This window comes from Mugil cephalus, chromosome 23 (assembly GCF_022458985.1).
Source record: "Mugil cephalus isolate CIBA_MC_2020 chromosome 23, CIBA_Mcephalus_1.1, whole genome shotgun sequence".
NCBI classification, from domain to species: Eukaryota; Metazoa; Chordata; class Actinopteri; order Mugiliformes; family Mugilidae; genus Mugil; species Mugil cephalus.
The window spans coordinates 3,366,727-3,381,558 of record NC_061792.1 but is presented as its reverse complement, the minus strand read 5'-3'; the positions used below and the strand labels follow the sequence as shown (position 1 = coordinate 3,381,558).

General features: G+C 41.7%; 1 protein-coding gene across 1 annotated transcript in view; it reads right to left on the bottom strand.

Moving 5' to 3' along the window:
• LOC125000763 (guanylate cyclase soluble subunit beta-2-like) overlaps positions 1-14,832 on the bottom strand; it is a 54,430-nt gene that overhangs the window by 20,305 nt on the left and 19,293 nt on the right. The window contains exons 4-5 of the mRNA XM_047576415.1: positions 3,791-3,890; positions 3,191-3,330 (exon numbers count right to left, since the gene is read on the bottom strand). Coding sequence (XP_047432371.1) covers positions 3,191-3,330; positions 3,791-3,890 — 240 coding nt within the window. The remainder of the gene's footprint in view (positions 1-3,190; positions 3,331-3,790; positions 3,891-14,832) is intronic.

The following is a 14,832-nucleotide window of genomic DNA, read 5'->3' as shown; positions in this document are numbered from 1 at the left end:
ACAGAACAATACACCGCAAACCCAAATGAACAATTATGGACTCAACTACAAAATGCGAAACTACAATTAGAAAATATCTTGACAAACAAAACAGAATTCATACTTCAACAACTTAGATACCAAAACTTTGAGCATAGCAATAAATCAGGCAAATTTCTTGCGAATCAACTCCAACGCAACAGAGAAAAATCTCTTATAAGTGCAATTCATGACTCAAGGGGCAGACATACTCAAGCACCACAGGAAATTAATCATATCTTTTACAGCTTCTATAAAAAATTATATTCAACAACTACCATCCTGAATCCTGATGACATTCAGGCCTTCCTCAAAAAACTTAATCTACCCCACCTGACTGCAGAACAAATAAACATATTGGATTCGCAATTGACCATGGAAGAACTATTAACAGTATTAGAAAACATGCCTATGGCCAAGGCTCCTGGGCCAGATGGTTTCCCTGACAAATTCATGAAACATTTCTGGTCAGATCTGGCCCCTTTGTTCCTAAGGACCGTAACAGAAATCAAAAACACAGGTTGCATAAGATCCCAAATGAATACTGCTGCAATTAAATTACTTTTAAAACCAGATAAAGACCCAACACTCCCTTCCAGCTATCGCTCTCTGTCATTGATTAATACAGATATCAAAATTATTTCCAAAGCACTAACATCTAGACTAGAGATGATTCTCAATGACCAAACAGGTTTCATCAAAGGCCGACAATCTCAAATAACGTTAGAAGGCTCCTTAACCTGATCAGCATGTCGCAGTGTAGAAACACAGAAGCCATTGTTTTATCACTGGACACTGAGAAAGCCTTTGATAAAGTTAAGTGGGCTTTCCTCTTTGCCACCCTTCAAAATTTCGGCTTCAGAGAGTCATTTATCCACTGGGTTTCTGCACTGTATAATTCACCTAAGGCCACAATCAGCATTATTGGTATCACATCACAAAGCATCACAATGCTATATTCATTGACCACCCTTCAAAAAAATAAATCGGAAGGAGGACTTGATGCACCGAACTTTACAAATTACTACCTGGCAAATCAGCTGCAATACATCACCAAATGGATAAACCCAGAGGCATATTACAATTTGGGGCTTTTACTAGAACAGGCCGACTGCCACAACATATGCATTCCGGACCTGCCCTTCATTACAATCAACCTTAAGCATCACAACTGCTTCCAAAACCCCATTATTGCCTCCACCCTGTCTGCTTGGTGGAAAAGTCTAGGGACCACAGGATCCTAGCTGGAACCCTGTGGGTTCTCCCCAATTTGGCACAACCCTGACTTTGTAAGCCCCTCTTCATCTCAGCATTTGGAAGCATAAAAGAATCACCCACCTCCATCACCTCTTTCAAGGGAACTTACTTATGAATCACACAGGTTTATTTGATACATTTGAAATAAGAAATGGAAACTTCCTCCAATACCTACAGATGACCAAGACAATCAGGAAGAAAAACCCAGTGCTCCAGGACTGCATACAGCCACCACAATTCGTCACATTAAAAAATTCACACCAAAAAATAAGAAAACCCTCTCTATAATATATAAGCTGCTATCAACCACCCATTCTATACATCTACCAATATCAAAATGAGAAGCCTTTCCCTTTCTACAGACTTTGATTTCTGGACTCCGATCGCCAAAATATATTTAAAATAACAAAAAACTCGAATTTGCAGCTGATCCAGTTCAAAATAATCTACAGATCATACACAACTCAGTACAAGATGCATAGAATGGGCTTCTCCCAATCCGACAAATGTACGCAATGCACCCAAAACAATTCAGATTCCTATTTCCACGCTCTCTGGCTCTATTCTCTGGTACAGCACTTCTGGTCACTAGTAACACAGAAACTCGCCTTAAGGCGATGCCATTGCTCGGCTGGTCGATGTTGGTTCTTTGGGGTTTCCTGGGGGGCTGTCGCATCCTGGTTGCTGTGCTGGGCTGGGGGTGGGGATTGGTCAGGGGAATTCCTGAGTCCCTGGGGCCCGGGAGCCGGAGACTTGGCCCTCACTTGCCTGCTTCCTAAATTGCACTCACCTCACACTCACCATACACTATGTCACTTATTACAGCCATAGCTAGGTACACCACATACAACCCAAGTTTTGAATGCACCTCACCTTAGGGGACCGGCACCTTGGCCCCCCTGCTCGGATGGCCCATCCCTTGTTGGGCACTGGACCAGTGCCCGTCTGCGGAGGCTTTGCTGGACTCCCAGGGGGGGTCTCCTCGGCTGGAGCGGTGTCTCTGGTTGCCCTGCGGGCGGCGGGTGGGGTTTTGGGGGGGTGTTGGTGGCGGTGGGTGGACGGGCGGCGGTGGTTGGGGGGTGTGGGGGACCGCTCTGGCCTGCACCGGCTTGTGCTCGCTTGGTCGGTCTGGGGGTGTTTGTCGTCGCTCGCCATGTGCGTGGGGGTGTGTGGCTATGGTGGTTCTCTGGTCTTGTTACCCATGCACCCCACACTGGGGTGGGGGTTCTCGGGGCCTGGGGCTTCTGACCTGACTCTGGGCCCTGGTAACGGTCTCACTCATATTTAGGGAATGCCCACATGCATGTGTGTTGTCACCTGCCAGTCCATGCTGGATCACATCAATAAAAATTGATGAGTCCCAGCTCTTAAGGGCTGGATTATTCTTTCACTCTATCACTACGTGCACTATCACAGACTTCTCTCCTCTATTGGGACACCCTTACCCTCCTAGACTCTCTCATCTCTCCAGAGATCTACACAGCACCCCCCTGTACCCAGTCAAATCTGAGTGATTTGGGAAGCACAGAACCCTACACACCACCAGTTCCTACCAGCACCACATGCCTCTCTTCCACTGTCTATCCTTCCACAGCAGTGGAAGCACAGCCCTCCCTGCCACACAAGGTCACTACACTCAATAAAGATCAAAAGGATAGTTCCCAGGGAGGGCTGGTGATGGTCATACTCATGCACTGAAGTAATAAAACATTCAGCTGCAAGAATATAACTGCATCAACCTCATATAATGTTGACACCCTGTGGTGTTTAACTATGTAGACAAATGCAGACAAAAAACAACAAAACAAACAAACAAACAAACAAAAAAAAAATTGCATTTCTACAAGGACACACACGCACTAAACATACCATGAACGAACTAACATGCAACTCTGGACTTGTTCTGATTTGTCACCTTGCTAGCACCGTTGGTTTGTTTTACAAGAAACACAACATGCTCCTTCTTCCCCGTGTGTTCATTCTCCTCGGATTGGCTGAGAACCATCATGTTCACTTCACTATTAAAGAATTCTCTGGCAACTGCTTCTATGATTCCTGCAGCAAGTTGGAAGATGAAAGGAAGAGAAATAGTTATCGGCAAATGGGAGGACATGGTGAAAGATCAAGATGGGATTCATCAGTCTATAACAGAGTAAAGCCTGAAATGTTATTGAAAAAACACAGGTTTAGTTAAAATAAGTCACCATGGAGTCATGTGTAATATGTATGGACAACAATTCCTAAAAATGTTTTCTTTTCCCTCCCCATTTCTCCTCCTTTCAATTAATGCTAAGTAATTAGTTATTACAAACAGACTGGCTAACAGTATAATACAGTTATGATCCATTCGCTGAAGATGGTGTGATGACACCTGATGGCAAGTGCTGAGTTTAAGTTAAAACAAATCTTTTTATTTTTTTAAAAAAAGGGGGTAAAAAAGATGTGGCTTCAGCTACAGTAAGTAAGGAGGAGCAAGGAGTAAGTAAAGTCTAGTCAATGAGTGTGGCTGTTTTACCAGGTACAATATGGTACAGGTCCTTCCTGTCAGAATAGTAGTGAAGCAGCATCTCCCCATTGCCTGTCATCTCCACTCGAAAAGATGGTGCATTCATTTCCTTAAACAGAAGATATGAATCAGACCCATTGAAAGAAGAAGGAAAAGGCTCTGTACAGTTGAGGAACTTCCTGGTTTTACTGATGAACAGATGAGTGGACATAACTATTATTTATTTTCAGTCACATTTGTTGCTGGCTGAAAACAGATGCGAAACCTTAGTCTTATATTTAGATTCAAGATTTAAAAAGTTTATTTGCATGTGCACAGTGTAGAAACATGACTCCCTGTAAAATTAAATTCTTCTTTTGCTGTCCACCAAAATGTGAAATAACACAGAAAAAAAAAATAAAATCTTTGAATATAAAAGGATACATACAGTTTAATAGAAAAATTTTAAATAACTAATAATTTAGGTCCACAAAAGATCAAGTGCGAGGTGTACTAGATATACAGTGGGGGAAATAAGTATTTGATCCCCTGCTGAATTTGTAAGTTTGCCCACTTCCATAGAAATGATCAGACTCTGGTTTTTATGGTTGTTTACTGGTTATGGGTATAGACAGAATATCAATCGAAAATGCATAAAAAACACACAATCTAAAAGTTATAAATTGTTATGTATTTTATTAAGGGAAATAAGTATTTGATCCCCAACAATTCACTTAGAATTCAGGCTCCTACAGATTGGCTGGTGCGCATGTGGCACACAGCTGTGCTCAGTCAACTAATTACCAATACTCCTGATCTTAACTCGTCATGTATATAAAGCACACCTGCTCTAAGAATCAGTTTCTTACATTCCAACTTCTACAGCACCATGGGCAAGACCAAAGAGCTGTCAAAAGATGTCAGGGACAAGATTGTAGACCTGCACAAGGCTGGTATAGGTTACAAAACCATCAGCAAAAGGCTTGGTGAGAAGGTGACAACTATTGGTGCCATTATTCGCAAGTGGAAGACCCATAAAAGGACCATCAACTGTCCTCGGTCTGGAGCTCCCCGCAAAAATCTCGCCTCATGGAGTGAGGATGATGATGAGAAAGGTGAGGGAGCAGCCTAAAACAACACGGCAGGAGCTTGTTAATGATCTGGAAGCAGTTGGGACCTCCGTCACCAAGAAAACAGTTGGCAACACACTGCGCCGTTATGGATTGAACTCTTGCAGTGCCCGCAAGGTCCCCCTGCTCAAGAAGGCACATGTACAGGCCCGCCTTAAGTTTGCCAGTGAACATCTAAATGACTCAGAGAAGGCTTGGGAGAAAGTGCTGTGGTCTGACGAAACCAAAGTTGAGCTATTTGGCATTAACTCGACCTGCCGTGTTTGGAGGATGAAAAAACGTGAGTATGACCCAAAGAACACCATACCCACGGTTAAGCATGGAGGTGGAAACATCATGTTTTGGGGCTGTTTTTCAGCAAAGGGTACAGGGAAACTTCACCGCATTATGGGGCCAATGAATGCAGCCATGTACTGTAACATCTTGGACAAAAACCTTCTTTCCTCAGCAAGAACACTGAAGATGCCTCGTGGGTGGGTTTTCCAACATGACAATGACCCAAAACATACTGCCAGGACAACAAAGGAGTGGCTCAAGAAGAAGCATATTAAGGTCATGGAGTGGCCTAGTCAGTCTCCAGACCTTAACCCGATCGAAAACCTGTGGAGGGAGCTGAAGCTCCGAGTTTCCAAGAGGCAGCCAAGAAACTTGAAGGATTTAGAGACTGTCTGTAAAGATGAATGGGCCAAAATCCCTCCTGCGCTGTGTGCAAACCTGGTGACCAACTACAAGAAACGTCTCATCGCTGTGCTTGCCAACAAAGGTTTCTCTACAAAGTACTGACTTGTGTTGTGCTTGGGGATCAAATACTTATTTCCCTTAATAAAATACATAACAATTTATAACTTTTAGATTGTGTGTTTTTTATGCATTTTCGACTGATATTCTGTCTATACCCATAACCAGTAAACAACCATAAAAACCAGAGTCTGATCATTTCTGTGGAAGTGGGCAAACTTACAAATTCAGCAGGGGATCAAATACTTATTTCCCCCACTGTAGTCAATAACACCACAGTCTAGAGGTTCGAGGACATAAAAGAGGAGAGGAAACACAATGTGCAAACAAAGTTTATTTACAACCTGCAAACAAAACCAGTGATAAGTCAACTATTTACAAATACTGTATGTATACAAAGTGAAGCACAGGTTCAGGCTGATCTAACGCCAAAACAACAAACACAAACCCAGCTATCTCACTCCCCAGAAAAAATAAATTAAACCCTAAATTCAAAAAGAACACATTTTATCAACCTGACTGCCTTGTCTAAATAAGGCAGGAGAAAAATAGTGTTAATCACCACTGCTTTGTACTGAGGTCAAACAAAAATATTAAAAACTTTCAAAGAAACCCACTGGCTGTACAATGACAAATCCACATGTGAATTATAAAATAGCACGGTACATACGACCAATGGCTGTGAGAATGGAGTATTTAAGAACCCTTGTGCAGCAACATGAACAATTAACTGTTTAATTTTCCAATGATAGCGAATGTCAGTCCCAAGATCCTACAGTGTGAAGTACTGGGTAATTTAAGAACCCACTAGTGCTACCAAAACCTAGAGCTCCCATTATCATTACTGAGGGATTATTTTCCAATCATGACTGAATGGCGGAAATGTTTAAAAACTACCTACAGTTCAATCTCGCATTGAGCATGCCAATAAGTATGATTTGCAAAGTGTTTTATTCCATTTATCTGAAAGGAATTAGTGTTAAACACGTTATCTTGCTTCAATTTTAATGTTTAATATACAAGCTTCCTGATTGAGCAGCGCCGATTGCCCAATAACAGGTATCTTCATTGTTTAATATCTTAATCTGTGCAGGTAGTAACACGTCCTGTTATGTGTCTGCATGGTTTCCGGGTTATACAGTCATAGTGCTTTCAGCTTTAAATAATACGTGTTTCCAGTTACCAACACGATAATAACAAATTCTGCAGGCTAAGAAACACCCCTTCCTTCTTCTGCTGCGACCGGCTTTCTTGGATGTTTTTGTTCCAGGTCACACACCAGCGCAGCAGTTGTTGAGTATGAGCACAGGCATTATCCGATGAAAAAATGCGAAAAGACACATATCGCCACCTAGTGTGGAGGAGAAGAACAGTTATTCGATTTTCTTGCGCTGCATGTAAACTGGGACAAGGACTAAGCTCTGCATGTAAACGCACTGAGTGATGCAGGAGCACAGGACACTCCACCACACATCTGTAGAATGAGATGAGGACTGAATGCCCCAAATTTTATCAAGCGCACCGCTAAAAATACACGACTGTTCTATTTTTGAGACTTGACACTTGGAAATTGCGTCAATATAAGTAGATTGCGCGTTCAGGCAGGAAGTCCCTCACAGTGGATCTGGGATTATTGTCAGAGAAGAAGCATTAAATTGAATATTTCCTGTCTTGTGGCACACCCCACCTGTCCATTCCTCACCAGTAGGGTGCACCCACACTTTGAGAACACTGGATTACAGTATGCATTTTGCTGTGGCATCATTTTGATAAGCTTCTGCAATGTCACAAGATTTATTTCCATCCAGTGTTGTATTAGTTTTTCACTGAGACCTTGTATTGATGATGGGAGAGTCTGATCACTGTGCGAAGCTTTCTCCAGCACATTTTACTATTGTATGGCACATGTGGACCTTTGTGTATGCGATAACCTGTGTGATGGTTTTAAACTTGCATATACCAGTGCAGAGTTGCAGAACATCAGATTTGCATGTTAAATCAACATCACAAGGTCGTCTCACAGCGTACTGCTGGACATAGCGGGACCACCGGGTACCCTCTGGATTGTTGTTGGGCCTGGGAAATGGCCTAGACGACACAGGGAGCGAAAGCATAAACGAGGCTGCAGAGCATGCCTGCTAACCAGACTGAAGTAGCAGCCAAGCTACGCTACTCAAGACTGTCGCATGCTGATCATCATGGAATCCTGGCTTCATATGCTAGTCCCAGATGAAGCAGTGCAGCTGCCATGCATTGCTTCTACAAATATATAAAAAGCCTCTGTTCTCCTGAACTTGCGACAATACCTGTTCTGTGTAGGCCTTTTTATTTGCCAAGAGAACTAACAGAGGTGCTTGTCACTGTGTTGTATACCTCTTGAAGCTGTAGGGGAATCAAATTATTCAACATTTAAGTATAATAAATGCACTCATTGAAAGGGGGCACCACCTATAAAGTACGCTGTACATTGTAAGAAATTAATCAATTAATATTGGATCAATACTAATTATTAGTAAATGAACCATCTCATCATATCTGGGCGTCAGCTCTCAGTATAGAGATCATCTATTTACAGCTCACAAGGACCGTTTGACAATGACTTAAGTGAAATATGTGGTTTATTTACAATGGTGTACTGTGAATAATAAATAATATGATGAATAATATAACAGAGTAATGGAAACTGATGAGAATACCAATGAGAACACAAATGGAACCTAATTTCTTAAATTAATTATTTAGATTTGTTTAAAGTTTGTTTAGTCATCACACGCATCAACTCTGCTCAAATATGAAGGTGATAGTCTACTTATAGGAACACCTTGGATGCTGCTCTGAACAACTGGATCGGGTGACCCAACACTGTCCTAGTGAGCTTGATCTTCCACAGCGGTATCATCAGGGAAACCAGCGTTAAAAAGTATTACAAAGACAAACACAAAAACGAACTGGAAAAGAATGAAGACAAAGAAGAAGAAACAGACTTGAAAGAGGACGACTCAGAACCAAGAGGAGAGTTGTCCTGTCTGCCGAAGTGACCCCCCAGTGGGTCAGGGGAGAAATAAGATGTTCTCCTACAATGTTAACATTAGCTCAGCTCTCTCTCAGCTCTGTGAAGTGAAGGGTGCATTTATTGTGGCTGGAGACATTAATCAGGCCTGTTTAAAGACTGTTTTACCTAAGTTTTTGGAAACGCAGATGTCTTGCTGGCAGAACAATTAAATCTTTTCTTCACCCCCTTCGACCTCTTGGCATTCCAACAACCATCTGCTTGAGCTGCAAGAACATCAGGTGAGAGGGGTTCTGAAAACTGTAAACCTTCACAAAGCAGCAGGACGGGATGGGGTACTGGGAAAAGAAGTGAGGGCCTGTGTCAGGGGTCCTGATGAGAATTATAAACACCTCCCTAAAACAGGCTATTATCCCACCCTGCCAGAAAGCCTCATCATCATACCAGTCCAAGAAACACATAATAAGCAGCCTAAACGACTACACGCTGGTGACAATAACCTCTGTGGTGCTTTGAGAGGTTAGTTTTATATATATATATCCTACCTACCTGAGAACTTTGACCAACACCAATTTGTCTATAAGGCAAATAGATCAACAGCATACACCGCTGCCACTGTTCTCCATGCTGCTGCAAGCCACACAGAAAAACAGGCAAGTTATGTCAGGATGTTTTTTGTAGACTTCAGTTCAGCATTTAGTACTGCCATCCTCACCAAAAAGCTGACTGACCGGGACTTCCCATCTGGAGGGTCCTACAAAAACAAAATGTATTTTGTCATGCTGACCTTGATGCTCTGTTGCTTGCCAGCCCTAACTTGGCACTTATTTTACTGTCATCCATTATCCAGTATTGCCTCTTCATGGATTTTACAATTCTGGGCACCTTCAACACAGTTTTCAGCTTGTTCAGAGAGCCAACTCTTCATTCATTTCAAGAATTTATATTTGTGATCTAGACTGTTGCAAAGTTATACAGAGTGGCTGGATGCAATCATGATCTTATGTCGAATATCAGGGAGCTCTTCAGTCAACATGCCAGGTGGATTACCACTTGAATCGTGATTCAACATATATCCTTGTTCAGTGAACATGCCAGGCGGATTACCACTTGAATCGTGATTCAACATATATCCTTCGGATGGTTCCATATTAAAGACACTCAGTGGAAGAAGTTTTCTTAAAAAAAAAAAAAAAAAAAAAAAAAATTATGCCATGCGTCATCTCGGGTGACACCGGTGAGGGGGAATTGCAGAAAAAGCGTTTCCACTGCACTTTTGAAATAAACTTTTATATTGATGACCTCATGAGAGCGCAAAAGTGTTTTAGTGATATTTGAGACGTTTTTATGTCTTGCGACATGGTTGTTTAAGTAATGAGAAGCTACTCATTGCATCAGTTGGGGTTAAATAACTTGTTGCTACTGAAAGATAATCACCACGCAGTAATTATCTGAAGTGAGGCTCAAACCTACTTGCTTTGTTAAATCCAGGCAGCGACTTTATCTTTGGCCAGGCAGTGTATATCCAGTATATAGATACACCTTATTGCATTGGGTTATCATAGTTTCAGTAAGGTTCTGGAAACGTGCCTGAAAGATTTATTGAGCTTTTGATCGGTTGATGCCACCGGTCACATCTTGAGTGATGTTCCTGGATTCATCAAGCTGTTTTATTCATTTATTTAAAAAGATATTTGCTATCTGTAATTATACAGTGTGGTATTTTGCTGCTCTAGCCTATTTGATTGAGGATTCAGTGTGTTGTGCATTCTGAGATGCTCTTCTGCATAGCTTGGTTGTTTCTATAAACCGCTCACCTCCAGTCCCTTGATATTTTCTGTCTTTCTTTTTTTCTCTCTCGCTAAAAACTTAGAGAGAAAGATGCAATAAGATCCCAATGGTTAGAAGGGCTTGTGTGATGGCAAGTTGTGATGATGTTATAAGAGTAGGTTGTCTTCGAGATTTGAAAGTATAAAAGATTAAATACAGAAGCATATTTTGGGATTTTCATGTCGGACACAGACTGCCCTGCATATGGAATGAGCCACCCCTTATGCAGCGCTATTTTGACTGTAAAAAGTTCTGTCTGCTACCCCCTTGTCTAGCAGGTGAAGTTAGATTATTACATGCATCTGGATTACTTATTAGACTTTGTACTGAATCGAGAAGTGATAAATGGAACCATGAATACTGCTGTCTACCAAAAAATTCTGAAGGAGAATTTCCAGCCATCTGTTCGTGACCTCGAGCTGAAGTGGACTTGAGTTCTGCAGCAGGACATGCAGTGTCATAACCTTAAAAAGGTGGTTCAAGATGGAAACACCTCCAATGTGGCTGAAAACCATTGTCCATCATTGCCCATCTTTCCACCTCTTCCTCTGCTAGCCTACTACAGTCAATCAGTTTGTTTTCATGCATGCAAGGTATGCTCAAAATTCATTCAACTTTCGTCTACCGGTTCTCTTTACCTTCTTCTTTTGCGACTGACTTTCTCTGATGCTTTTGTTCCAGGGCCATATGCCAGCACAGACATGTTGTCTAGTTTAACTCCAATTAAGGCTTATACATGCCGGGGAAAATTTATTTGCAATAACATTACCTGGATGTCTTAGTTGGATAAGAAGAAGTTTGATATTAGTCAGTGTAAAGCTTTTACATGTGCTTAAATTGTCCAGTTGTCCAGGATTAAGGGCCTGGGTTGAACAGGCAGCCTGTTGATTAGTTTGAGCACTGCTGTCACCTAGTGACTGGAGGCTAGCATTAAAGCATGAATGAAAACACCAACACTGAAAAGTACCCCCTGCCTCTCACACCTTCCCTCACGTGACCCCCAAACTGGGAGAGTGGCTCCAACAGATCCCAGGAACATTACTTGAAGCCTCAGTCCAGAAGACGAAAGAACAGCTAAGACACTGCACAGAACCCTCAAACTCCCAAAGTCTCAGTATTTGCTCCAAAAACCAAAACGAAAAAACAGATAACGACTAATTTTTCCATTTCTGATTTTGCGCACAAATGTAAAACGGAACAACAACAAAAAAATGGATAACAGGTGATTCCAGGTGTTTCATCCAATTTGGATATAAGCAACTGCTGCAAACTGCGAGAACCGGAAAGGGGAGAAGGAGAGGAAATGAGGAAAGAAAATTGCTCAGTTATGTCAGTCTGAAGCAGTGTTTCCAGGTGGGAAATGACAAATTATCAATTTATCCTTAAAAGGCGACATAACGTAACAGACATCCACATAGTATATGTGTACATATTTTAAACATAATACTGAAACTCCTTACATCATCGGATGTGTTCATTGCTTTGACTGCTATTGAAGACGATGAAGTTTTGGAGTTTGGGAGAAGGTTGTCAGAAGACGAGGCAGAAAGTGTGATTTTTCTATCAACTAACCCAATGGCCTACGTGTTTGAGCCACTGACTAGAAGTAGGGTTGAGAGACCCTTTTTTGTGGAAGATGAAGGAGGTTCAGCAGCTCTGGACAGAGACGGCAGCAGGTAGAGAGTCGGCAACACTAATGAAAGTATTTCTGTTTCAGCTGTTGTTTTCAATAAATTGCCTGCTCAAAAATTCTTGCTCCGATTTCTTCTTAGAACCTTCTTAACATCCAACAGCGCAAAATGCAAATTCCAATTCAAGTGGCGTAGCTAGCCACTTGCCCTAATCAAGATGTGTATTCAAGAACAACACATACATGTACAAGGTGAAAGTAAAATGCGCCTTCTAACATTAAAACACAACTTTAAGACCATTAGAACATAAGCGCTGATACAAATGCTTGTACACATTATAATAACATATTTACACATATACAAATACAGACTTTAAGCCACTGCTTTGTGGCACTGAATGAAGCAGTTATGCTCAGTGTTCATATAGAGTTGGACCCTGCAGACACTGCAGATAAGATTCAATTCAGTTCAATTAAGTTTTATTTATATAGCGCCAATAACAATACAAATTGTCTCAAGACGCTTTACAAAAACCGGCCTGCAACCTCCAGAGCAAGCCTGAGGGCGACAGTGGCTAGCTCATATGGAGGGACCCATCTGCCGAAGACCAGTTGGGTAGAAACAGAGAATATAGAAAGTATAGAAGAGCAGGAGAAAAAGATAAACTAACTTCTGTCATAGATACATATATCAAGCTGAAGGAAACACGTAGAATCTAATGATAAGATAAGATAAGATAAGATGAGATGAGATGAGATGAGATGAGATGAGATGAGATGAGATGAGATGAGATGAGATGAGATAAGATAAGATAAGATAAGATAAGATAAGATAAGATAAGATAAGATAAGATAAGAGCAACACTTTGAGGTCTACCTTGGATCTAGTACTAAGCCCTAAGTGTCTACCAACCATAACCCTCTAGTGTTTCTCTCCCTGATGTACCTTCTAATGTGTTGGGCCTTAATTATTCAGAATTTCAATCTAGAAATTTCTCACAAAAAGGGGTCTGAAAATGTTCTTGCCAATGCTCTATCGCATGCTATGTCATCTAGCCCTTAGAAAGGAGTTGTAAGATGTAGATCCAAACTTGTTTGGATGTATATAGGTGGGGTGTTATGTGACATCCTGGGTCAAACCCAGTGTTTCTCTCCTGCTTATCTGATTGTTGTGTTTATATCTCCTTTTTCACTTACCATCTAAGGAGTTGCTACAATGAGGATGGTCATTTCTGTCCTTATGTGTGGCATACAAATTGGATTGATACATGATATGCCTAATTACTTCAGGGCCAGAGTACCTCATGATGTACAGGATTTCAATGTTGTGGGGTGGGGCGGGGGATATGCGGGTCTGCCATATCATCTTCCTCCTCATCATCTCATCATCGTCACCAATGGCAAAGTGGGCTAGCACAAGAACAGCCTCCCTCTTCTTGCCATAAAACAGACGAGCATGAAGATAAAAATTAAACGCACAGCAATAACACATAAAACAACTGTTAGAAGGTCTGACAAAAATTACGAAATTCACTCATATTCATTATGTAGAGCTTGAAATGTCCTAAAATAGGTAAACTTCTCACTGAATCACTCAGTGCGTTTACATGCACGTGAAAAAAAACAAATTATTGCCTTAATCGGACTATAACAGGAGAACTCAGGTGCATGTAAACACGTTACTCCGATTAAAATCGGAGTTCTCATTATCCGATTGAGACACCCAGATAATGCGAATGGAATTGGAGTTTTCATCGAATAATGCATGTGCACATGCTCCACCACTGCTGCACTGGAGTGTGACCCCGGAACAAACATGTCCAAGAAAGCCAGTCGTAGAAGAAGAAGAAGAGAAACAGAGCCGTGTGAGGGATAGCGGGGATCTTACATGCATCAGAAGTGGCGCAAACATTACGTACAAGTTTATGTGCTATTATCCCTCTGGTTGTTGTTTGAAATGCCGGTCTGCCGCATGAACGACTCTTATTTATTATATCACGTAATAGGTCACCCAGAAGTCGGGCTGTATTAATATTAGTATTAGTATTATTCCGCTGAAAAGACACGTGTCACCACCTAGTGTGAAAGAGGAGAACAGTTATTTCGTACGCTGTATGTAAACGCACTGAGTGTATAGTGTCATGTAAACATGTTATAATGTCCTCAGTCATTTTGCCTTATTTATAAAAGAAAAATGGCAAAATACATCTTACTATGCATCGGGCTATGTCTAAATATGAAAATACCATGGTAATGCTAGTTTCCTAGTTTCCCCACTGAGGACCTCTCCTGGGCTACCAACACTGCATCACTGGCATAGAAGACTCAATAACATCTCTACTTCCTCCGCAAACTGAGGAAAGCCAGAGCACCAGCCCCCAGCAGAGACAGAGACACCATCGTTAACATCCTGATCAGCTGCTGTGTGGTACGAGGCCTGCACCGCATCCTGCCGTAAGACCCTCCGGTACATAGTGAGAGCAGCTGAAAAGATAATCGGTGCCTGTCTCCTTTCCCTCTAGGACATCTACAATACCCATATCACCCGCAAAGCTCTCTGTGTTGTGGGTGATGCCACCCACCCCTCACACAGCTTCCTCAGTCTGCTGCCAACAGGGTGGAGATAGCAGTTTTTTTCCCCAGGCTGTCAGTAGGGCTTGGCCTATTGATCTAAATATTGATGGTATCAATACCAAGGCCAGTATCAGTATTGGATCGATACTAGCGTGATGAG